We start from the raw sequence: 24,616 nt of genomic DNA, 5'->3' as shown, positions 1-24,616 counted from the left end.
TTGCCTGAGTTGTTACTGTTAGACATTCTGACAGGTGTGAGGTGGTATCTCATTGTGGTTTTGATTTGTAATTTCCCTGATGATGAGCGATGTTGAGCATTTTTTCATGTGTCTGTTAGCCATCTGGATGTCTTCTTTGGAGAAGTGTCTAGTCATGTCTTTTGCCCATTTCTTCACTGGAGTATTTATTTTCTGGTGTTGAGTTTGATACGCTTTTTATAGATATTGGATACTAACCCTTTATCTGATACTTCATTTGTAAATATTGTCTCCCATTCTGTCCGTTGCCTTTTAGTTTTGCTGATTGTTTCCTTCGCTGTGCAGAAGCTTTTTATTTTGATGAGGTCCCAGTAGTTCATTTCTGCTTTTGTAAAAAAAACACTTAAGTCCGGGCAAACCACACACTAGAACTATGCATGAATGATAACTTTTGCTTCTCTTTGTTGAGCACTTATTCTGTGTCAAGAACCTTCTACAGGCACCTCCTTTAACCCCTAAGAAACCCTGAAAGGTGGAGGGATGGGGAGGAGGTTAACTCACTTAGGTCTTCCTAGGCAAGCAGCTAGTTCTTTTTTTTTTTTTTTTTTTAATGTTTATTTAGTTTTGAGAGAATGACTGCACGCAAGCAGGGGAGAGGTAAAGAGAGTGAGACAGAGGATCCAAAGTGGGTTCTCCACTGACAGCAACGAGCCTGAGCCCGGTGAAGGGCTCGAACTCCTGAGGCATGAGATCATGACCTGAGCGGAAGTCGGTTGCCCAGCCACCCAGGCCCCTCAAGCAGCTAGTTCTAATGCCTGCAGGGCCGGGGTGGAGGGACAGCTGAACCGAAGCAAGCCTCCCGCCCGCTGTGGACTTCCGACTTCCGACTTCCTTCCGCACTGGGCTCCAACTTGCATTTTTATCTTCTGGTATGTATGTATTTCCTCTATGGGATCCAAGATACTTTCTTTCCTGTGACAGGCCCAGATACAAACTCTGTTATTATCCCATCTTGCAGAGGAGAAAACTGAGTCTCACAGAAGTGAGCACATGCCCAAGGCCACGCAGTGGCTCAGAAGCAGGGCTGCGGGTTTCTCTTAGTTCCCCGGAGTGGGCTGACCCCGGCAGCCTTCAAGCTGTCACTGGGAGCTGTCTCCAGCAGTGCCAGTGCCGGGAGGAGGGAGGAGAGAAGGGAGGGGAGGAGGAGGAGACTGGGGTCTACCCAGTGAGTCCGGAGCTCCCAGCAATTCTCGCCTGCGCCCAGAAGAGCTCCCAGAAAGGCTTCTCTCCTCCACTCAGGCCTGGAGGTGGCTTCCTCGGGGCTCAGGATGCAAAGGTGGGGGTTGTGGGCCGCGGCCTCACTGACCCTCCTTTCTGCACAGGCTTTTCCACAGACGGACATCAATATCAGCCCAGGTGAGCATAGGGGCCAGGGCCGGAGCAGGCGGAGAGAAGGACACCTCACAGATGCTTGAGGTTGTATCCGTGAGGCCTGGCTGCCTGGGCTGCAGGCCTGCCTGACCCACGGTGTGGCGGGAGCTGAGCTGCCCCCCTCTCCCCCACAGCCCTTCCATCTCCCCTCCCCGGGCCCCAGGGGCATTGCGCTAGGGTCACACCCCAAAAGTCCTGATTTTAAATCCCAGTTTTGCACCTTAAAAACTGTGTGACCTTGCCCAAGTTTCTCAACCTCTCTGAGCTCAGCTTCCTTTGGACAATGGGGGTGAGAGTGGCACCCTCTGGGGCTGCTCTGCAAGGGAAGTCGTTTAAAGTGGGGGAGTACTTCATGCTTGGTACCTGGCACCGTAGGAAGATCTGGAAAGGCTGTTTCTGTTAGGGATTTGGCACCTGGGCTCCCCACCCCCACCCTGGCTGTGGCAGCTGCCCCCAGGGAGCTTTCGGACCTGCTGCTGCTGCACCACCACCGTTGGGCAGGCTGAGGGGACCCAGTTGTCCCTCTCGTGACCTCCCTGGAGGTCACTGCTCTGTGGCCCACTTCTGAGGGTTTTCTGTGTCCCTGGGAATTGGGACCTACCGGCCTCTGACGTGTGGCGTCCCAGTCTCCAGCTTGAAAGTCTCAGGGCTTCAAATGAGCTCAGTTTCTCCTCTTGGCAATGCGGAGGCTGGGGGCTCGTTCTGAGGGACCCGTCCGGGTGGGAAGATTCCTGAATCCTGCAGCCTGCTCAGGGCTGAGGATCTTGCCTGTCACCTCTGCCACGAAGGTTATTTCCAAATGTTGTTTAAAATATATGAAAATAATAATAATTATTATTATTAATGGGGTGCCAGGGTGGCTCAGTCTGTTAAGTGTCCGACTTCGGCTCAGGTCATGATCTTGCTTTTTGTGAGTTCGAGCCCCGTGTCAGGCTCTATGCCGACAGCTTGGAGCCTGCTTTGGATTCTCTGTCTCCCTCTGCCCCTCCCCCGCTTGCACTCTGTTTCTCTCTCAATAAATAAATTAATTAATTAAATAGTACCTATAACCAATTAAGATTTACACAGCCCTTACTATATGCCGGGCATTGTTTTAAGCACTTTTTTTTTGTGTATAGATTTATTTAACCTTCACAATAACTTTATGGCAGAGATACTGTTTTGATCCCCATTGAAGTACGACTAATGAACTACTTGTAAGACTCCCATAAGAGCACATTATTGGGCTGTTACAGTGTTGGGACCAACTTAAACAGTGGGGTGATAGGGTTACCAGAGAAAATGCCTGGTGCCCGTGTAAATTTGTATTTCAGGTAAACAGTCATCTTTCAGCATAAACATGTCTCAAATATTACGTGGGACAGGGGCCTGGAATGCTCAATCGGTTGAGTGACTCTTGATCTTGGCTCAAATCATGATCTCACAGTCTGTGAGTTCGAACCCTGCTTCAGGCTCTCTGCTGTCAGCGCAGAGCCCGCTTCGGATCCTCTGTGCAATTCTCTCTCTACCCCTCCCCTGATCGTGCTCTCTCTCTCTCTCAAAAATAAATAAAAACATTTTTTAAAAAAATTACGTGGGACATAGGCTTAAAATTAGTTGTTTATCTGAAATTCAGATTTACCTGGGCCTCCTTCTTAATCTGGCCACCCTGATGGTGGGAGATGAGTTCATTCGGGCAAGTGTCAGGGGCTCCAGTTCTGTCATAAAATCTCTGAGCATCTGTCTCAGTCAGCTCTGGCTGCCATCACAAAGTACGATGGACTGGGTGGCTTCGACAACAGGAATCTGTTTCTCGAAGTTCCGAGGCTGGGAGGTCAAGGTGCTGCCTGATTCAGTTCCCTGGTGAGGGCCCTCTTCCCGGTTTGCAGATGACCACCCTCTTGTTATGTCTTCCCATGGCAGAGAGAGAAAGAGCATGTGCACACTCTGGTCCCTCTTCCTCTTCTTTTTTATTTTTATTTATTTATTTGTATTAATTTGTTTAATGTTTATTTTTGAGACAGAGACAGAGTGCAAGCGGGGGAGGGGCAGAGAGAGAGGGAGACACAGAATCAGAAGCAGGCTCCAAGCTCCAAGCTGTCAGCACAGAGCCCGATGCAGGGTTCGAACTCACAAGCGAGAAGATCATGACCTGAGCTGAAGTCGGATGCTCAACCGACTGAGCCTCCCACGCACCCCTCTCTTCCTTTTCTTATAAGGACACTAGTCCCATCATGGGGGTCCCACCCTCCTGACTTCATTGAACCCTCATTACCCCCCCCCAAAGACCCCACTTAACCATTATATTGGGGGGTAAGGCTCCAACATATGAATGGGGGGGAACAGGGGGACACAAACATTCAATGCATAATAATGTCTTTCATCCTTGCTCTTATGGCTTAGTTTCCGCATCCATGCAATGGGCGAGCAGGAGAGAAGACGGACAAAATATCCTTGAAGTCTGCCTTGTATATTCCAGTCTTTCCTTTGTATCCAGTGTGTGGAAAGGGCCCGAGGCTGAGTTTGCAAGTGGAAACAACTGGGGAGTCTCCTCTCTCTCTCTCTCTCTCTCTCTTACTGCTTATGCTCCTGACATCTCTGGGCGTCAAGTTTCCTCCTCTAGAAAGTGGGGATAATTAGCGGTGCCTACCAAACAATTGGGGGATCTTCAGTGAGGTCATGACGTGAAGTGCTTAACACACAGTAAGTGCTTAAAAACTGAGTTCTTACCGCTAGTTCTTCTGTTACTGCAGTTGTTGATGAGATGATAGAAATGGCCAGAGACGGTTTTCTGCTGTGACAAAAACCTCCATTGGAGAAAGGAACTTCCAGACATCTCTCCCCCAGCTCACCCCCAGCTCAGCTGAGAGGGGCACTGAGATCACTTCAAACCCCGGCAACCTTGGAAAGCTCAGAACTGAAGTTGGCAGGAAGGGCTGGGGAATCCATGGAGCCCAACCCTTCGATATTACAGGTGTAGAAGTCGAGGCCTACAGAGGCCAGTGACCCTGCCACGGTCATCATCCGTCCAAGTGGTAGTTCTCCTTCTCTCCAGGTTCCCAGCCCAGCAGAAAGTCTAGTTGGGGCCTGGGCAGACAGATCTTCTAGAGGAAAGTGACTTCAAGTCAGAAGAGAACGCGTGTGTGCAGGTGTGTGTATATGAGTGTGCATGTTGATGTGTGACTAGGGAGGGCTCATCTTAGGGTGTCAGGGGGCCCCTGCAGACCATGAAGCTGAGGGCACAATCAAAGCCCTCCTTATTGAGAATGGGCCTAGTTTATCCTCCCCTGGATACTCCCAACTTTTCCTTGCAGAAAAGAGCATTGGTCATATTATTACTGATCCCAGCGCTCCTAACCTTCCATGCACGTGAAGATATATGCACACAGTGCATCGGAGCCACACCTCTAGATTTGCTTGAGGTCACTTTAGACACTTCTGGAAGGCTTGGGAGGCTTTAGCCAGACTACAGCCTTTCCGTAAAACCTTTTCTCCGAACCTGGCTTTGATCACATTGTTTAAGTGGATTAATGAGTGTAAAGTGCTTAGAAGGGAGCCTGGCACCTAGTAAAAGCTACATAAATATTTGCCATTATGATTCTTCAACCGTTACCAACAAGTTTCATTTCCTGGCTCCTGAGGCCAAGTACTCTTCACAGCAAAGGACATTCCAGCAAAGCGTTTGAAGTCCGAAGCTCACTGGCTGCTTCCGCAGGCCCCCGGGGGTGGGCAAGGGGGAATCTGTCTTCTCTTTCCTCCAGGAAGCTGGCACTGTACTCCCAGCTCCAGGCAGGTTTCGGGGCCCAAGCTGTCTCTGTAGTAGTAATATCTAATGCTTACTCGGATGCCAACCATGAGCCAGGCCATGGCTTCCCTGTGAAGTCGGCATTATCGTCATGTCCATTTTTAGATGAGAAAACAGAGGCACAATGCACTGAGTGTCCAGCTGGGGCCGTTGGACTCCAGAGTCCACGCTGGAGCATGGAGGTCTGAGCAACTGGACGTCCCTACTTCCTTGAAGACATCTCAGAGCCTGGATCATAGAGTCAGATCCCAGAGTGCCGCATGTACGCTCTGGCCCATTCCCCACCCCTCCTCCACGGTCACGGAGCCCTCTGCATATTTCTGAAGTGCATCTCATTGCCATGTGTGTGTTCCTCTCTCCATACTGAGCGACTTGAGGTCACAGACCTCAAAGCCCAGTAGGCACCCAGGAAACATTGAATTATTTGCTTAATTAACTTTTGGTCTTAGCTCAGGCTGCTGTAACCTATGGTGAAAACACCATACACTGGGAGGCTGAAATAATAGGAGTTTATTTCTCTCAGTTTGGGAGCCTGGGAAGTTCAAAATCAAGATCTTGAGCAATTTGGTTCCTGGCGAGTACTCTTTTCCAGATGCTGTCTCCCCCCACAGTGGAGAGAGGGGGGTGAGGGTCGGGGGCTCTGTTCTCTCTCTTCCTATAAGGGCACTTATCATAGGTCCCCCCCCATGAACTTATCTAACCCTAATCACCTCCCAAGTGTCCCATGTCCAAAGACATTGAGGAGTTAGGGCTTCAGCATATGAACTGTTAAATTTGGTGTTTGATATATTTGTCTTACAAATGAGAAAACCAAGACCAGAAAAAAAAAAAAAAAAGAGGTTTCCTGGAGGCACTTAGTGTTTAGGGATGTCTGAGTCCATCCTGATACCACCACCATTTGCTAGCTGTAGGGGCAAGTGACTTCAGCTCTCTGGCCTCAGTTTGCTCAGCTGTAAAACGGGCATGATACCGATACCCCTCTTAGCCTGATCTGAGCAGTTATACACTCACCACCCGATGAATGGCTGCTGTTATTAACAATATAAGACATTTCCCAGTGCTCTTTCCTCTCTATCTTGTGGCCACGAGAGTGGCCCAGAGAAGGGAGAGCAAAACTCGGGCATGAGAAGCCCAGGACCACCAGTGCGGATCCAGGACTCACTAGTGAGGAGGACGGTCTGACAGCGGGCTGTGTGAACCAGGGAGGCAGCGGGAAGTGAGGCAGCCCTCCCAGAGGCCACCTTCCCGGTCTCCCGGGACATCTGGGGCCCAGGAGTGGGGGTGGGGGTGGGGCTGGGGGTTGGGACGTGGCCCCCAGAGCCTCCCTCACCGCCCCTCCTGGCTGGCTCCCAAGGCGGATCTGGGCGGGAGGCAGCGTGGTAGTGCACTGTGGGCGGCTGGATTGGTGCCAGGGGAGCGAGCAGCCAGATTGAGTGGGAAGGTGACAATTTCTTCTTTTAAAAAGAGAGAGAGAGAGAGAAAAAATGAGGCCTGAACTCCACTGGTGTGTTCTTTTTTCTTCACAAGCTCAGAGCTCCCAAGGACTTTGACTCCCACCCCAGCTGGGAGACCTTGGTGGCCTTTAGTGCTGCTAATTGAAGGAAAAGACCACTGCAGGCTCCCGGTTTCCAGAGCAACGACCCCTTTTGTGCATCCCCTCCCCTCCCTTCCCCTCCACCCTCCCTCTGTCACCTCTGGCCTCATCTCTTACCTTCTCACCCTCTCCCATTCCCAGCTTGGCTGAACCATTTGCATTTCTCCAAATGTTCCATATGCTCTCATACCCCCAGGACTTTGCACCTGCTGTGTCCTCACCGGAAACATGTTCCCAGACTCTTATCTTTGAGGTCTCAGTTGAGACATCATCCCCTCCCAGAAGCTTCCCAGATCTCCAAATCCTAGGTGCCACTTTTGGGTGCTCCTGTGGCAACACCCTGAAATTTCCCCATCTGGGAAGGGGGCTCTGGTGTCCTGTCCTAATCACCCATGAGCTCCTTGAGGAGACAGTTGGAGCGGCCACCAGTTCAACTAGGGAGACAAAGCGAGTAAACAAATAACCAGCCTCCAAAAATAATTTGGGGGTGCTCCCTCAAGTTTTTGCCAGCATGACCCACATCCACAAATGACATAATAATTTATTTCTGTGCTTATTTTTCTTAAAAAGTTTTTTAACGTTTTACTTATTTTTGAGAGACAGAGACTGAGTGCAAGCAGGGGAGGGGCAGAGAGAGAGGGAGACACAGAATCGGAAGCAGGCTCCAGGCTCTGAGCTGTCAGCCCAGAGCCAGATGCGGGGAGACCACGAACCATGAGACCATGACCTGAGCCAAAGTTGGACGCTTAACTGAGCCACCCAGACACCTCCATTCTTATTTTTCTTTATGTCAATCTTGTAAAACCCAAGCGATCAGAAACCCCCTCTGTGTAGCTGGCCACAGTATCTCCAGCTAACTGCCTGAGCCCAAGTGGGTGCTCAAATAGAATTTGTTGAATGAAAAAGGAAATGAATGAATGTCCAGACCGTCAAGACTGAGTCAAAAGGAAATGGGCTTAAATCCGACAGGAATCTCTAAATTAGGTCTGGAGCCATACAGCCTGGCTTTAACAACCACCTCCGCCACTCAGCTGCTGTGTGATATTGGGCATGTTACTCAACCTCTCTGTCCTTGGTTCCTTCCTCTGTAAAACGAGAGTGATTGTGGTATCTACCTTGTAGGATGTGTGAAAACTAACTGAGCTGATATGTACAAAGAGCCTGACACCATGCCTGGTTCAGGTGACAGCCCATTGGGGTTGGTCCTGTTTGTTACAGTGCCATCATTACCTGACTCATCAAGCTGTAAACCTATAGAAATCCCTTCATGAGAGAGACACGGATTAGCAAAGGCTACTTTGGGGTTCAGGCTGATAAAAGGCCTCTAAGATCCTTCTAGTCTCAGTTTCTAGAAATCCCAGAGGGAAGGGGGGTGTGGGATACCAGGCAGGGTGGAGTTCATTATCCCATGTCCAAACACGTGGCTTTTTGCCTCCCAGATCCTTCCAATTAAAGGCCTTTGCCTGCCCAGGTGGAAAAGGGAATAATTGAGCAGTGACCTGTCACAGCCCCATTTTCTGGTATGTTTCACCCCAGGCATCCATAACCACCATTTGTTCAGTAGACAAAATCAAAGGAACCAGGAGGGTGAAGGAGGGAGCTTGTTTTCCACAGGGAGACCTGCTTTGGAAATATCCACCAGGCTTTAGGACCCAGGAGAAGCCTTTGGACCTTGGGGAGAGGGGAGTAGGAACCCTGGCTGCCTCCTTTCCCCTTCCAGCCCCTTTCATTTAATTATTAAAGTCTCTCTGCATCTTCAAAGGTAGTGCCACAAAGTTCCTACAAAGAGCTCAGCAACATCCACGGTTTCAAGAGGTGGAACAAAGCAGGACTGACGGTGTGGCTGTCTGGGGCAGGGGAGGGGGGTAGGAAGGGCAGTTCTGGTCAAATGAGAAAGCCCAGTGGCTCTGGTCAGTGATGGGAGACATGGAACCTGTCTGCTTAGCGTAGCTCTCTGGATTAAGACATCTGACTCTTTCCCCCAGATAAATGCGCATGCACACGTACACACTCTTGATTTTGCACTTCATTTCAGGGGACACAGTGGATCCCTGAAACCCCATCAACCCCGGCTATGAAACCCTGAGCTAATCATTAATAATCATACTATTACAGAGCAATCCATGGACGCCAAGCATTTGGCGAACTTCTATGAAGTAAGGTGCTAAAAGACAGTGAACCATTCTCAGCCCCGTTGATGTCCCATGATGAGGCATCACGTGGACTTTCAGATCAAAGACTCTGGTGTCAGGAGGTTCGGTTCAAATCCCTACCTGCCACTTGCGAGCAGGATGACCTTGGGCAAGTCACTTAACCTGTCCAAGCCTCAGTTTCCCTGTAGGTGTGTGACACATTACAAATGCTTCATAAATGTTGTCCACTACTTTATTTTTCAAGAGCTCAGCCAGCTGTTACAGTGGCTTGAAAGGCAAAGATCCCACACCCTTGGGGGTCCACAAAAGGGGCCCCAGAGATCAACCAGTTTGACAGCTGAATGTGCCGTTGTCACCTGACATGTTAGGCACAGAGCTGGCAGCTGGGACACAGACCTCCAGAGTCCCAGTCCAACAGATGTTAGCCCTGCCCCCCACCGTGGGTGAGCTACCTAACATAGCTCAAGGCAGGTTCTCAGTGCGCCTTCTTCCTCGAAACCAGTCATCTTGAGTTGTGGTTTCCAAAAAAAAAGATATCTCCTAAGAGGCCTTCAAGGGGGTCGAGGCTTGGAGGAACTTTATTGTCTCAAAAGTGGATTTCCATCTGTGCTTTTTCAGAATTAAGGATGCTTCCTGAACCCCAGTAGTTCGATGGGCTACAGATATAAATAGTCTTGGCTATAGTTTGTCAGTAAACACGTGGAGAAATGTCTGCCCTCACCACAGAGCCCAGAGTTGCACATTGAAACAAGGCACCTTTTTTTTGCTTATAAAATTTGCAAAGATTGCCATTAAAGTGACAACACCCGGCACTGGCGAGGGCACTGTGAGATGGGCACTCTCAGACATTACTGTGGGAGGATAAATTGCTTTCAGGAGGCAATTTAGCAAGTTGTATCAAAGCCTTAAAAATCTCTCCTTGGAAAATCTTCAGAAATGTTGAAAAAAGCTTGATGTACGAGGCTGTTCATCTCAGCATTATGTCTATTTATTTTTAAAAAAAGGGAACCAGTCTAATTATCCACAAATAGGGGAATGATTAAATAAACTCTAGGGGGACCACTCCGTGGAGTATTCAAGAGCTATTTAAAACAATGTTTATGAAAATTTATAATAACAGGAGGGGAATATATTCTAATTTTTGGAACTCTGAATATTGACAGGTATGTATAGTACAATATAATAATAGAATTTTTACAAATCTCTGCGTTCAAGCATGATACGAAGAAAAACACACCAAAGCAGTAACATTTTTCAAGTGTTCTATAATGAGCATATATTACTTTTGTCATTTGGTAAATTTTAGGTACGCATGTATTTTTTGGACCTCAAGCATAGAATGTTACTAATCACAATGGGACATGTTTTACTTTCACTCTTGAAAAGGTGTCATAAGCTGTAGGAACAATGTTTCCACGCTACCAGCCCTCCCGCCAGTCTCTTTCTCTGCCCACAGCCATGCCCGAGCTGCCCCCGGCTTCTCTGTGCCCACTATTCTGGATGGAGTTCAAAGGCCACTGCTACCGATTTTTCCCTCTCAATAAGACTTGGGCCGAGGCTGACTTCTACTGTTCTGAGTTCTCCATTGGCAGGAAGTCTGCGAAACTGGCCTCCATCCACAGGTGAGTGGACATCCGTCCCCCATAGCCCAACCAAGCACCCCCTTTGGAACAGAGAGTGAAAACTGGCATTTCTCACTGGTGTTTCTCTTTGGTAATTCAAGCTAACTTTGATCTAGCCCAATTTCTCATTGAAACTGATCCGGCCTGGGTGGCTCGGTCGGTTAGGCGTCCAACTTCGGCTCAGGTCATGATCTCGTAGTTCATGGGTTCAAGCCCTGCGTTGGGCTCAGTGCTGACGGCTCAGAGCCTGGGGCCTGCCTCAGATTCTGTCTCCCTCTCTCTCTGCCCCTCCCCCACTCCTGCTTTGTCTCTCTCTCTCTCCCTCTCTCTCAAAATTAAATAAACATTAAAAAAAGAAGAAGAAAGAAACAAACCAATCCAGCCCAATTTCTCATTGAAACAGTTGAAGGCGAAGCATGTAGCATGGGAAGCTAAGAGCTGCTACAGGATCCACCTTCACATGTGCTGATTTTGTGCTGTGCCCCACATGACAACACGGGGCTTGACCCTGCGATACAATGCACATAATATATATACCAAGAATATAATACGAGGAATAATAACTGACGTCTATTTGCTGAGTATTTGTATACAGCATCATTTTGAAGCTCTCTCAAACCATATTGGGTAGGTATCTTCCTTTTCACAGACACCGAACCCGATCCTCCAAGAAGGTAACTTGCTCAAAGTTACATAGCTTTAAAGTGGTGGAGCTGGGATTTGAACCTGAATAGTCGAATTACCACCCACCAAGGCCACCTTCAGCATTCCTCTGTGTCTCCTAAGCCCCAGCCACATTGACCGTCTCAAAGTTTTACGGTCTGGTGCAACCGTTTTACTCCTCCAGACCTTTGCACATTCTGTTCCCTCTGCTGGGAATTCCCATCCCCTTCTCCTCCATCTCTTCACTGAAGTCACCCTAACTCCGTGGCACCGTAATTGCACTCATTGCCCACCTTTCCTGGAGCTCATTTTTCATCACCTTTTATTTATTTGTTTGTTATATTTATTTATTTATTTTGAGAAGGAACAAGCACGAGCTGGGGAGGGGCAGAGAGGGAAAGGGAGAATCTCAAGCATGCTCTGACATTGGGCTCGATCTCACGAACCGTGAGATCGTGACCTGAGCCAAAATCAAGAGTGAGACGCTTAACCAACTGAGCCACCCTGGTGCCCCTTCATCACCTCTGACTTGCTTTCACACCCGACGGCCTTGCCGATGTATGGCTTCTTTTCAAGGATCTCAGAGACTTGAAGTCAGAAAGACAGTTGGTTCTTTATGCTTTAGAGTCATGACTTTTGTTAAGAACAGAGAAGGGGTCCTATATCTTAGTTTTTGTTTTTAATGTTTGTTTTTGACAGAAAGAGATAGAGAGTGTGAGTGGCGGAGGGGCAGAGAGAGGGAGACAGAGAAGCAGGCTCTGCACTATAAGCCCGACATGGGGCTCGAACTCTTGAACCATGAGATCATGACCTGAGCCGAAGTTGGACACTCAACAGACTGAGCCACCCAGGCGCCCCCGTCTTAGTTTTTAAATGAATCCTCCATGTATTCAGCCAACAGATACATAGAGCTCCCACTGTATTCTCAGTGATGCTGAAGAAGAGGAGAGGCAGTCATGGTCTATTAGGAGAATGGGAACCACTTCAGACATGCAGAACAGAATTTAGTACGCATGAGTGATGGAATCTAAGATCGTAAAGAGGCAGTAATGAGGCAGTCTAGAGATTCACAACAGCAGGAAGCCAATTCCACCCCTAATGGGAAGGCAAACCAGTCTCATAGAGCTGGAGCCACCAAGGCGAGGCAGCCCCCGCCAGCGACTCCCGAGGCAGGGAGAGAAATACCGGGCTTCTCTCGGCTTCTCTCTGCCCCCTTCCTCTTCTGGCCCTTCCCGCTGCTTGCGGGGAAGCTGACAAGAAAACGTGGGAAAGGCAGTCTTCAGGGCAAATCCGCTGTGATACAGGCAGAGCATAGGACCGGCCCGCACACCGGTGGATCAAAGAATTTGTCAAAACTTTCAAGGCTGTAGAGGAAAATGAGATACTCGGAATAAAGAGTACATTTTAAAATGATTCCAAGTGAAAATTTCTCTTTAGCCAGCCCACAGGCAGGACAGTGCAGCCACTCATGGTGCTTATAACCTCAACCTTAGCTAGGCATCAGCAAAGATTCTGGGCAAATGTGGGGAGTTTCCAGGCAATTCTTGACCCAATTCTGGCCCTTTGCTGCCTCAACCTACCTTCTTCCTGTCTTCTCAGCTCCGAATGCCCCCTCTTTTTCCTTCTTGTACTACTAACATTCTCTCCCTTTCCTCTCTTTTACAGGTAGTTTTCCATTTTGGTATTAATACTTTTTTTTTAAGTTTATTTACTTATTTTGAGAGAGAGAGAGAGCAAGTGGGTAAGGGGCAGAGAGAGGGAGAGAGGGAATCCCAAACTCTGTCAGTGCAGAGCCCAACGCGGGGCTCAAACTCATGAACCATGAGATCATGACCTGAGCAGAGATCATGAGTCAGAGACTTAACCGACTGAGCCCCCCTGGGCATCCTGGTCTATGATACTTTTATGAAAACATTTTGGAAAGTTGGATCTGATCAACTCCTTAACCTGTTGTATGTGAAGTTCAGTTCACAGAAAGCTAGACGCTATTATAAAATCCCTAATTACATCTTGTCTTTGAGACACAATCCAATTCTATATTTCTGGTGTTTTCTTCATGCTTTTTTTTTTTCTTTCATAATTAAACACACAATCAGCTTATGTCTGTCTGTGGAGCATCTGATTGAAATTTAAGATCCTCATACTTTCTGCTTACCTAATCATTTCCACCTTTGTTTCAAGAGGCTGTTGAGGTGAATTAAGTTCAACTGCTCTATGCTCCTTATTACTTGCAGTAGCACCTTGGGCTTCTCTATGTTCCAGTTATTTTGACCAGTTATGGGGAAAATGCAATGAAATATGGAAATTTTTTCCCAAGCAGGTGCTGTTGAACAAAGATGACAAAGTGCTAAAATGGCTAGGCGGCCACTCTACCCGATGACTGCTCAACGTGTATGCTCAGCAGTCAATGTAGGAGACCCCAAATTGTGCGTGAGAGAGGCGTGTGGGGATGCCAGTGCTTATGCAGCGGGGCAGGACCAAGCTCAAGGACCCACTAGGGTGAAGAACACCCTGTCCCCAGAAAGTGGATTCCCTCACACTGCGGAACACATACTCTTGGAACATCAATGTTGAAGAGAGCCCTGCTGATGTCAAGTAGAAGTAAGGTTTGGTGTTGGTTTATGTGGTCCTTGTGGCTCATTTGAGGACACCAGACCTTAAGAAATAGAGAAATAAACCAACCAGCCTGCCTCTGGGAAGTCAGAAATGTGTGCTCCAAGTGGTCCGGAGTGGATAGGGGGTATTCAGGGAAGGTTTCCTGGAAGGACCATCTTGGATCAGGATATTCAAGGATGAGGAAGCCTAAAGAATGGAAACAGCAGATGTTCCAAAGGAAGAAGCAAGGACACTAGACTCAGACAGTCCTGGACTAGTCCCAGCTCTGCCACTTCCTCCCTACACCAAGGAGACCAAGCATCCGACCAAGGAGACCAAGCATCTGAAGTTCTTACAAAGTTAGCTCATCACTGAGTGCTCAAGAGAGGGAGCCATTAATAGTTTCGTTCATTATAATTCTAGGCATCTCAAGGGGGCCAGTTCTTACTTAGGGTTCCCATGTCAGATCGTCTTTCTGAGGGCCAGCAAGCCCTGCCCCACTCACCCTTTTTCCCTTCCATTTCCTCCAATGGTATCTCGGTTCTTAGTCCATTCAGGCTGCTGTTACAAAAACACGACAGACGGGGTGGCTTACAAACAACAGAAATGTATTTCTCCCAGTTTGGTGGTGAGAAGTCCAAGCTAGGGTGCCAGCTTGGTCAGGTTCATAGTGGGAGAGCCTGCTCCCTGGTCCACGATGGCCATCTTCGAGCTGCATCCTCACCGGGGAAGGGGTGAGAGCTCTCTGGCATCTTTTCAGGGCACTAATCCCATTCATGAGAGCTCCACCCCCATGACCTAATCACCTCCCAGAGTCCCCCACCCTCTAATACCATCACACTGGTATTAACATAGGAATTTGGGTTCATATATTCCCAACATATGAATATGGGGTTTCAACAAATGAATTTGGGGGAGACCCAAAGATTGAGTTCCCAACTGTATCTGCAACTCCCTGAATGTGATTGCCTGCAGCACGGTATTGAGAAAGATTCTGAGTGCTTCTGGAACGGATTGGCAATGTCTTCCACAAACACAGAATGAAGCAGAATAAACATGGGTGTTCTGATTTGCTACCAGGGCCTCAGGACAAAGGGAATTTAATAGGGGGCATTTTAGACAAGGTGGCAGCCCGTGGAGAGTGGCCATCCAGTGAAGCTGATGACAGCAGATACACTTTGTTGCAGCATAAAGGGCACCTCACCAGAGTCCCGTTTTAAAGTGAGTTATTTGCTAGTTATTCGGTCTGAGGCTGCTAAGTATGACTTGATAAAGATTTCTTGAACATACTGAAGTCTACCTTAATGCCACGTGGAAGCCGAAAATGGGACCCCTGGTCTGGTGGGATCTGCCCCTCTGGGTCTGTGAGCTCCTTGAGCCGAGTCTATTGTGTGTCCATTGCCCTCACCTCCCTTACCTGCCCTCTGGCCTCTGCCGATGGCGTTCTCCAGGCTCTCTGGTAGCAGGGCGCTGGGTGAGCTGTTCCCTTCCCCAGGCTCTTCAGTGCAGCAGCTTCAAACATCAGGTCCACCCTCAACTATAACCCAAGAAGGAAAGGCCGCGATAGACCCTGCAGCCTTTTCCACACACCTGTCTCCATTTATCAGGGAGGGCAGTATTTTCCAGACGCCACTTACGGAAGTCTGCTTACATCCAGTTGGCCCACCTGGGGTTGATGGCCAGTGGTGGCTGAAGAGGAGGCCAGAAAGTGAAACCTAGCTTTCCTAACTTCTTTTTGGGTGGTGTTTTTATTTTAGAGAGAGAGAGAGAGAGAGAGAGAAAGCATGTGGGCATGCTCAAGCAGGACAGAGGGGCAGAGGATGGGGGGAGAGAGGGAGAGAGAGAGAGAGAGAGAGAGAGAGATCGAGAGAGAGAGAGAGAGAGAATATCTCTAGCAGGCTCCCTGCTCAGCGCAGAGCCTGACTTGGGGCTCAATCCCACGAACCTAGGATCATGACCTGAGCCGAAATCAAGAGTCAGATGCTCAACTGACCAAGCCACCCAGGTGCCCTTCCTCTCCTAACTCCTTATGTAGGCAACAGGCAAAGAGACCAGAGATGGCTGTGGAGTAAGCAACCAGGGGTGTCCATCCCAGTGTCCCATTGATATGACAATGCAAAAAGAAGGCAATGCGGTGACTTCACATATGCAAAACATGCAACACAGTACCTGTCAGGAAGTCAGCACTCAGGAAACATTTTAATGATCCAAGGAAAATCTCTATGTGTCTATCTCTCTATCCATCCATCCATCTCTATTTCTTTGTCGCTCTGGGCAGCAGACTGCTTTCAGTGTCCTCCACCGATGCCTTTTGTTAGGTGAAGTATTTTCTGAGTTCTTTGAAATAGGAGGTGAGGGTCCCCCAAGAAGACACCAATGCCTTCTGCTATGGTTTGAATATTTGTGTCCTACCCCCCAAATTCATAGGTTGAAATCCTAATGCCCAACGTGACCATATTCGGAGGTTGGACATTTGTAGGTGATTAGGTCATGAGGTGAAGCCCTCATGAATGAGATTAGCACCCTTTTTCTTTTAATGTTTCTTTACTTATTTTGAGGGCAAGAGAAAGAGAGAGAGAGAGAGAGAGAGAGAGTCTCAAGCAGGCTCAGCATGGAGCCTGACACGGGGCTCAATCCCATGACTGTGGGATCATGACCTGAGCCGAAATCAGGAGCCAGATGCTTAACCGACTGAGGCACCCAGGCGCCCTGGAATTAGTGCCCCTATACAAGACGCCCCACATTGCTGTCTTGCCCCTTCCTCCTCCGTGTGAGGACACAGCGAGAAGTCTGTGACCCAGAAGGCCCTCACCTGACCATGCTGGCCTCCTGAACTTGGACTTCTAGCCTCTAGAACTGTGAAAAATAGATTTCTGTTGTTTGAAAGCCATCCAGTCTATGATATTTTGTTACTGCAGCCTGAAAAGGCTGACACTTTCTAAGCGGGGGTGGCCTGTTAACCAAAGGGCTTTGGTGTTGCTGAGTGGGCTATGCAAGTTCAAGCCCAGAGCCGAATTTTCCAGGGAGGCAAAAGATTTTGGAGGCGGTATGTGAACAAAAACCTGGTAGGATATGTAAGGACTGGCAGCATAGGAGGGCTTCTGAGAGAAAACGAAAGTGTCTAGTGGAGATTTCCATTAAGTTATTTGATGTGCAGAGCGCATGAGAAACCCCTTTCTCTGTCTCTTCATGATATTGTCAATATAATCCACCTCATTTGCTGGTATGTTTGAGACAGATGTAAAATTTTAGGATGAATAGTGGAGCTGAGATCTGCTTTGAACTGGCATGGATCTGATCCGGAGGTGGCCATGAAAAGAAGTCACATATGGGTGGTGTAATTAAAGAAAGAAAAAGAGGGACGCCTGGGTGGCTCAGTCGGTTAAGCACCCGACTTTGGCCCAGGCCATGATCTCACAGTTTGTGGGTTCGAGCCCCATGTCTGGCTCTGTGCTGACAGCTCTGTCTCTCTCTATCTCTCAAAAATAAATAAGTGTTAAAAAAAATTAAAAAATAAATAAAGAAAAGAAAAAAAGAAAAAGAAGGAGGGGCACCTGGGTGGCTCAGTCAGTTAAGTGGCCGACTCTTGATTTCGGCCCAAGTCAGGATCTCATGGTTCATGGGTTTGAGCCCCGCATGGGGCTCTGCACTCAGAGCGTGGAGCCTGATTCAGAGTCTCTGTCTCCCCTCCCCTTTCTCTGCCCCTCCCCCACTAGAGTGAGCTCTCTCTCTCTCAAAAATAAATAAATGTTAAAAAAAAGAAAACGAAGGAAAAGACAGGATTGCATCATACCCTCGATTTACTTTGAACCAGGGAGATTAACAAGGATTGCTTTCAGTTTTTGACTCTGTCCTAAGAACAGAGACAACGAGTAACACTACTGCGTTTCTTACGTTTGCAGCTGGGAAGAGAATGTCTTTGTGTATGACCTTGTGAACAGCTGTGTGCCTGGGATCCCAGCTGACATCTGGACGGGGCTTCACGATCACAGACAGGTAAGGAAGCAGGGGCCATCAGGCCCTCTTGGCAGCTGCAGCCAGGATGCCATTTTGACTTAGCTGACCTTTCACCTGGGGCCCATACGGCAGGTCACTGCGGCGTGCCCAGCACGTGGAGAAAAACCAGACACCGGGATGCCCCAGGTAGAAGATAGTGTTGTGAAAGAGTATGTGACGGGGACATAGTAGGATCAGGGAAGGCCTTTCTTTGGGTGTGAGTTCCCAAAACAGCGGACACAAAAATGTGACTAGATGTGTAAAATATTTCTGAGGGGGAAAGATCTGTGAGGGAAAAAAGAGGAGGGGACATAAGTGTGATGATAGCACAGTTCTGAGAAAGACTTGGCTAGGCCAGTGGGGAGTCCTCAGGCAAAGGATGGCCACTAGAGGAACCCCGCCTGGGGCAGGAATGGGCCGGCACCAGCACCCCTGAGTACCTGCTGAGTCACTGACTGACTGGGCACAGCCTGGAGGAAACCTGGTCTGGCTGTGAACGCAGCGGTGAATCCGAAGGGGCAGGGGAGCTGAGGCTGTGGGTCAGCCGCGCTCCCTGTAGCTGGTCCTCCTGAGGGAGTTCCAAGCAGTGCCCTTCCGTGGTTGCCACAGCCTCCCTAAGTTAAAGACATTTAAGCTAGTATCTAATGGATAAATAGGAGTCAGCCAGAGGAAGCGCATTCCAGGTAGAGGGAATAGCATGAGCAAAGGTCCTGAGGTGTGAGAGATCATGACCTATTCGAGGACCTGAAAGACAAGTGGGTCTGGGATGCAAAATGGGGCAGGGGTCGATGGAATAATGGTGAAGAGCAAGGCCAGATCTCATACCTGGCGACATCGCAGCAGAGTCCCCCTGGGAATTCTGTCCCCAGACTTTCCCTGGGTGAGCTGAATACTGTCTCTGTTTTGCATGTATGCTACCAGCCCTGCCCCCAGAGTACTGCAGGGAATAGGGCTCCGGTTCCAGCCCCCGTCCTGCCTCTTACTGGCTGGTAGGTGACTTTGGGCAATTTTTTTTTGTTGACCTCTCTGAGCTTCAGTTTCCTCAGCTATAAAATGGGGGTAATGATAACAGTGCCTTGTTATGAAAAGTCAATGAGCTTAGCCTGGCACTTGGGACGCTCTAAGAGCTCACTAGGGCTGGTAGAAGTCACTGTCAAATAGCAGAAGCAACAGTAGTAGCCAGACTCAACAGAGATGGATATATATTTTTTTAAATCAACAGAATTCATCTTGCGAGAACCTACATAGAAGTTGTAATTGAAAAAAAAAAAAAAAAAACAACAACCCCACAAGGGGCACCTGGGTGGCCCAGTCAGTTAAGTGTCCTACTTCGGCTCAGGCTGTGATCTCATGGTTCATGAGTTCGAGCCCCTCATCGGGCTCACTGCCATCAGCACAGAGGCTTCTTGGATCCTCTGTCCCCCTCTCTCTCTGGACTTCCCCCGCTCATGCTCTCTCTCTCAAAAATAAATAGACATTAAAAAAAAAGAACCGCAAAATTTCTATTCATAATAGTGACTTTCAAATGGGATTATAGGAACACCTGGGTGGTTCAGTCAATTAAACATCCCACTTGGGCTCAGGTCATGATCTCACGGTTCATGAGTTCAAGCCCCACATCAGGCTTGCTGCTGTCAGCGCAGAGGCTGCTTGGGCTCCTCTCTCTCCTTCTCTCTCTCTGCCCCTCCCCCACTCACTCTCTCTCAAAAATAAATACATAAATGAATGAATAAATAAATAAATAAATTTTTAAAATGGGATTATAGGGGCGCCTGGCTGGCTCAGTCAGAAGAGCATGTGACTCTTGATCTCAAGGTCATGAGTGTGAGTCCCACGTTGGGTATAGAAATTACTTAAATAAATAAACTTAGAGAAAAAAAGGATTGTGAATACACTTAGGGTTTAAGGAACTTGTATTACAATAATTAAGTGTAGTAATAACAAACAATACAGTAAAAGATCTTGTTTTTTAAAATCTTTTTTTTAAATTTTTTTTTTCAACATTTTTTATTTATTTTTGGGACAGAGAGAGACAGAGCATGAACGGGGGAGGGGCAGAGAGAGAGGGAGACACAGAATCGGAAACAGGCTCCAGGCTCCGAGCCATCAGCCCAGAGCCCGACACGGGGCTCAAACTCACGGACCGCGAGATCGTGACCTGGCTGAAGTCGGACGCTTAACCGACTGCGCCACCCAGGCGCTCCTTGTTTTTTAAAATCTTCCTTGCAGGGCACTAGCTAAGTCCTTTGTGCCCTTTACTTCATCACTGCTCACAACAGGTTTCTGAGGGAGAGACTAGCTCCATTGTAAAGGTGTGGAAACTGAGGCTGGGGAGGTTAAGTAACCTGTCCAGATGGCAGTGAGGAGGTGGGTAGCATCTAGCTCTAGCCTCTCTCTCAGAAGCAGCATGCTGTTTCCATTATCTGATGCCACCTCCGTAATCATCAGTCTTTCGGGGGAGACTTTTCTAAGGACTTGAATAAATGCAGAAATGGCTCGTGTTCCAGAACATGGCAAGGATATAGTTCTTTCCACAGTTAATTTGCACATTTATTTTAACACCAATCAAATTCCCAACAGGAGTTTTCTTGTAATTGGACAGAGAAGTCTCACATCAGGCAAGAAAAATACACAGTACAGGGACAAAAGGAAAGAAATGAAGGGTGACTCCGGTCTGCTGGTAAATTGAATTAAAAAAAAAAAAAAAAGTGTAGTAGTTAAATCTTGGGCACGGAGTCTCACAGACCTGGGTTTGAATGCCAGCACCAATGCTTTATTAGCTATGTGAATTTGGCTAGGCCAATCTGAGTCTGAGTTTTCTCATCTGTGCAATAGACATGACGATGCCTGCTTGGACGACGGGGTGGGGGGGGGGAGAAAATAAGTAGAGCACCTGATGGCAACTAATGAGGCTTCAATAAACAGCAGCTAGCAGTGATGGTATAATAGCAGTATCTCACATCAAACTGAGGCCTTTTTAAGAATATTTTAGTATTTATTTTTGAGAGAGAGAGAGAATGTGAGACACAGACTCCGAAGCAGGCTCCAGGCTCTGAGCTATCAGCACAGAGCCCCATGTGGGGCTCAAACCCATCAACCAGGAGATCATGACCTGAGCCGAAGTCGGAGGCTTAACTGGCCGAGCTACCCAGGCGCCCCTATAAATTTATTTTGAGAGAGAGAGAGACTGGGCGAGATGAGAGAGAGAGAGAGAGAGAGAGAGAGAGAGAGAGAGAATCCCAAACAGGCTCCATACTGTCAGCACAGAGCCCAACTCAGAGCTCAAACTCAGGAACCTTGAGATCATAACCTGAGCCGAAGTGGGAAGCTCAGTTGAGTGAGCCCCCCAGGCGCCCCAGGACTTTTTAAAAAGTTTGTTTGTTTGTTTGTTTGTTAAGGTTTTTTTTTTTGAGAGAGAGAGCTCAGGAGCATGCAGGCTCATGCGCGTGCCCACGAGTGGGGGCGGGGCAGAGAGAGAGAGGGAGAGAGAGAATCCGGAGAAGGCAGGGCTCGATCCCACAAGCTGTGAGATCATGACCTGAGCCCAAATCAGGAGTCCAGGGGTTAACGGACTGAGCCCCTAGGTGCCCCCAAAGTGAGGACTTCTGCACTGTTCCATATGGAGGCGTTAGAATGTCAGCCCTGAGCTGGGGCTGGCTCTGATGCCAGATCTTTCTCTTACGGACTGGCTTCCTCCACTCTGGATGGGACTGCCCAGGAAGGGCAGTTTGAATGGACCGACGGCTCCTCCTATGACTACAGCTACTGGGACGGAAGCCAGCCGGACGACGGCGTCCACAAGGACCCAGAAGAGGACTGCGTGCAGATATGGTACCGGCCGACCAGCGGTGAGTGCCCACGAGATCAGGGCTTTTGCAGGGGTGCTGGGGAGGAGCCGGGGATGGCAGAGAGACTGCCTGCCCCCCGCCTTTTCCTGGGCGTTAGGGGGCTGGTGGGGGCGGAGTGGGCGGGGTTGGGGGGCCGGGCCCTTCTCCGCCGTGGATACAGTTTAAACAGTAGGTAGCGGGGCATTGTTGACCTGCAGACCGTGCTTGGATTAAAAAGATATCAGAGGCAGAAGCATGGGGCACATTGGGGGGGCGGGGTCGCAAAGACCGTAGTCAAAAGATGGTGCTTCTGTGTCAGCTCCCCAGTGCGCTGGAGTGCCAGCCCCGACCCCAGGCTCGTGCTCCTCACTATCAGAGCAGAGGTATGCCTGGAGAAGCACCGAGGTGGAAGTAGTGAAAAGGATATACACCTGGGTCCAAGCCCTTGCCTTGCTGCTTTCTAGCTCTGTGTCCTTGCAGGGAATCACTTATTCACTCTGAGATTCCGCTTCCTCTTCTGTAAAATGGATTTAGTAACCGTTCTACCCATGGGGCAGACGTGAGGATTATAGGAGGCACAGCTGATCCAGCTGTTCTCGGAACCCCAGCTCCACCCCTTATTAATCGCGTGGTCCAAAGTGAATGCCTTAACCTCCTGGCTCGGAGTCTGCATCTGCAAAATGGGCTAATGATACTTAACGCACAAGGTTGCTGTGAAGAGGAAAGAAGCTAATGTACATAATGTGGCCACAACGATTTGCATGTGGTATTAGCAATCACCGCCATCAGCATGAGCAACATCATCACTCCTCAACCCGATCTGGAAAAGTGAAAATGATTCATATTCTCATTTTGCAGATGAAGAAATGGAAGCTCAGAGATGTTAAACAATTTGTTCTTGGTCACACAGCAAGTAGTGAAATGGGTTTCAAACCTGGATCTACCAAAGTCCAGATTCAAGCACCCAACTCCTGCTCCTTCTGCGCCCCTTTTTCTTTTCCTGATTCGAATAGGGAGGTAGGGAACAAGGACTTGCTATCCTGGGAGCCAGTCTGGAGCCTGGGAGTCAGAGCTGGGCCAAGCCCCTGGGTAAAGGGTGTCCTGCCCCTCCACAGCAGCAAGTCAGGACCAGCCTTGGAGAGAGAAGGGCCGGACAGCAGCCTCATCAAGCACCAGCCAGAAAGGGGTGCCAGTGCAGGCATGAGGCCACGGGAGAGGGCTTTTACTCCAGTGGGGCGGTAAGGTTACTTTTACTGTGGTAGGTGGACCCTCACCCGGATTCTGTGCTTCTTCTCACTGCAGCTCTGAGGTCATGGAATGATAACACATGCAGCCGCAAGTTCCCCTTTGTCTGCAAGATCGCGTCTCTGACCATTCACTGAGCCGGTCTTGCCCCGTCAAAAGTGAGCCCAACTCCAGCACATCATGTAGGTATATCTAGTGTAAATCTGACACTCAATAAATATAAGCCACAGAAGAGATAAAGCTCCTGGGCAGAGATTTTTGTTTTTAATTTTTTAATGTGTATTTTTATTTATTTTGAGAGGGAAGAGGAGAGGCAGAGAGAGAGAGAGAGGGAGAGAGAGAGAGAGAGAGAGAGAGAGAGAGAGAATCCCAAGCAGACTCTACGTTGTCAGCACGGAGTCCAACATGGGGCTCAATCTCACGAACCATGAGATCATGACCTGAGCCTAAATCAAGAGTCAGATGCTTAACCGACAGAGCCACCCAGGTGCCGCCCCAGGCAGAGGTTTTAAACAAGCAAGTCTTAATGATACAGAGTGGTGACTTGGTCACACTGAAACTGGCTTAATTAAGAAACAAGGGTGGTGGATATAGGTAAGCAACACAAATCCAAGGTTGTTTGAGATTCAGAGTTGAATTTCACGGGCCTGGCTCAGTCACACGCCTATTCCACTTTAGCAAATTCTGGTTGTTTAGATGCCCATCTCTGGGGCAGAGAGTGGTGGGAATTAATATCATCTGAACCATGTGGGCCCAAAGAGGAGAGTCGTTCCCCCCAAAACCCAAAAATATCAACAAATTTATACATTGCTGGTGGCAATATAAAATGGTGAAGCCATTCTGGAAAAGAGTATGGTGCTTCCCCAAAAAGTTAAATATAGAATTACCAAAGGACCCAGTGATTCCAATTCTGGGTATATACCCAGTAGTACTGAACACAGGTATTCAAACATGAGGGGTCATAGCAGCATTATTCATAATGGCCCCTCAAGTGGAAACGTCTTTGGGGGCACCACCCAGATAACCTCATCCCATGTGTCAGGGTCCCAGTCGGGGCCCTGACCATAGTGTAACACTGCTTTCCTTGGGAGCTTAACTGCCTTTGAAGTTCGGTCACTCTGAATCTCGGGCTTGGTCTGCCCTCCTGCCAACTTCCTTGTCTGCAACCCAAGAGGCTCTCTGGTTTTCACTCCTAGAGTAAGGGCCTGTTACTTGTCCTTGGCTGTTTGGTATCCTGCAAAGCCTTGTAGCAATAGCCATCCAACCTAATTATGCTTAGGGCTACTGTTTTCTTTGTTCATCAACTACCTGATACATGGCTTCTGCTAGGACATTCCCTCCCCCTGGTACACCCTCCCAGCTCAGTCTATGGAGGTTTGGACCACCTTGTGCCAGAGGCTGTGTTCCACCCACCGCTATTGATTGCCAACCTAGAGGGGGGCAGGGGAGCAATCCAGGTCCTAAGCCCCGTCTTGTGGCTTTTTCAGACTGCTCCCAGCATCACTGGTTCTAGACTGGGTTTTCTGGCAGTGGTTGCTGAGACAGAGTTTGGAGTAGAGATTGTTTATTAGGAACCAATACCTGGGAAGAGAAAGCAGAGGAAGGAGTGGAACTGGGGTGCAGTCTGGCAAATTAACAGCCAACCTGGCCAGGAGATCCGGGAGAAATCCTGACCATCAGAGTGGACCACATAGGGCTGAAGTGGCCAGGACTTTAGACCCATACTT

The 24,616-nt window shown here is 48.7% G+C and overlaps 1 protein-coding gene across 1 annotated transcript; it reads left to right on the top strand.

Annotated features, from left to right (window-relative positions):
• Window positions 1-1,216: 1,216 nt before the first annotated feature.
• Window positions 1,217-23,148, top strand: CLEC19A (C-type lectin domain containing 19A). The gene is made up of 5 exons (XM_049638330.1): window positions 1,217-1,395; window positions 10,398-10,563; window positions 17,724-17,817; window positions 21,536-21,665; window positions 22,947-23,148. Exons 1-5 carry the CDS (start codon window positions 1,308-1,310, stop codon window positions 23,024-23,026), a joined length of 558 nt encoding a protein of 185 aa, XP_049494287.1. The 5' UTR covers window positions 1,217-1,307; the 3' UTR covers window positions 23,027-23,148.
• The last annotated feature ends 1,468 nt before the right edge of the window (window positions 23,149-24,616 follow it).

The sequence above is a fragment of the Panthera uncia genome, chromosome E3 (genome assembly GCF_023721935.1).
Source record: "Panthera uncia isolate 11264 chromosome E3, Puncia_PCG_1.0, whole genome shotgun sequence".
Taxonomy (NCBI): domain Eukaryota; kingdom Metazoa; phylum Chordata; class Mammalia; order Carnivora; family Felidae; genus Panthera; species Panthera uncia.
This window is presented reverse-complemented; position numbering and strand designations above follow the sequence as displayed.

Coding starts and splice junctions, on each gene's coding strand:
- CLEC19A (XM_049638330.1), top strand. CDS start 1,308: ATGCAAAGGTGGGGGTTGTGGGCCGCGGCCTCACTGACCCTCCTTTCT. Junction 1,396..10,397: donor GGACATCAATATCAGCCCAG/GTGAGCATAGGG, acceptor CTCTGCCCACAG/CCATGCCCGAGCTGCCCCCG. Junction 21,666..22,946: donor ATGGTACCGGCCGACCAGCG/GTGAGTGCCCAC, acceptor TTCTCACTGCAG/CTCTGAGGTCATGGAATGAT.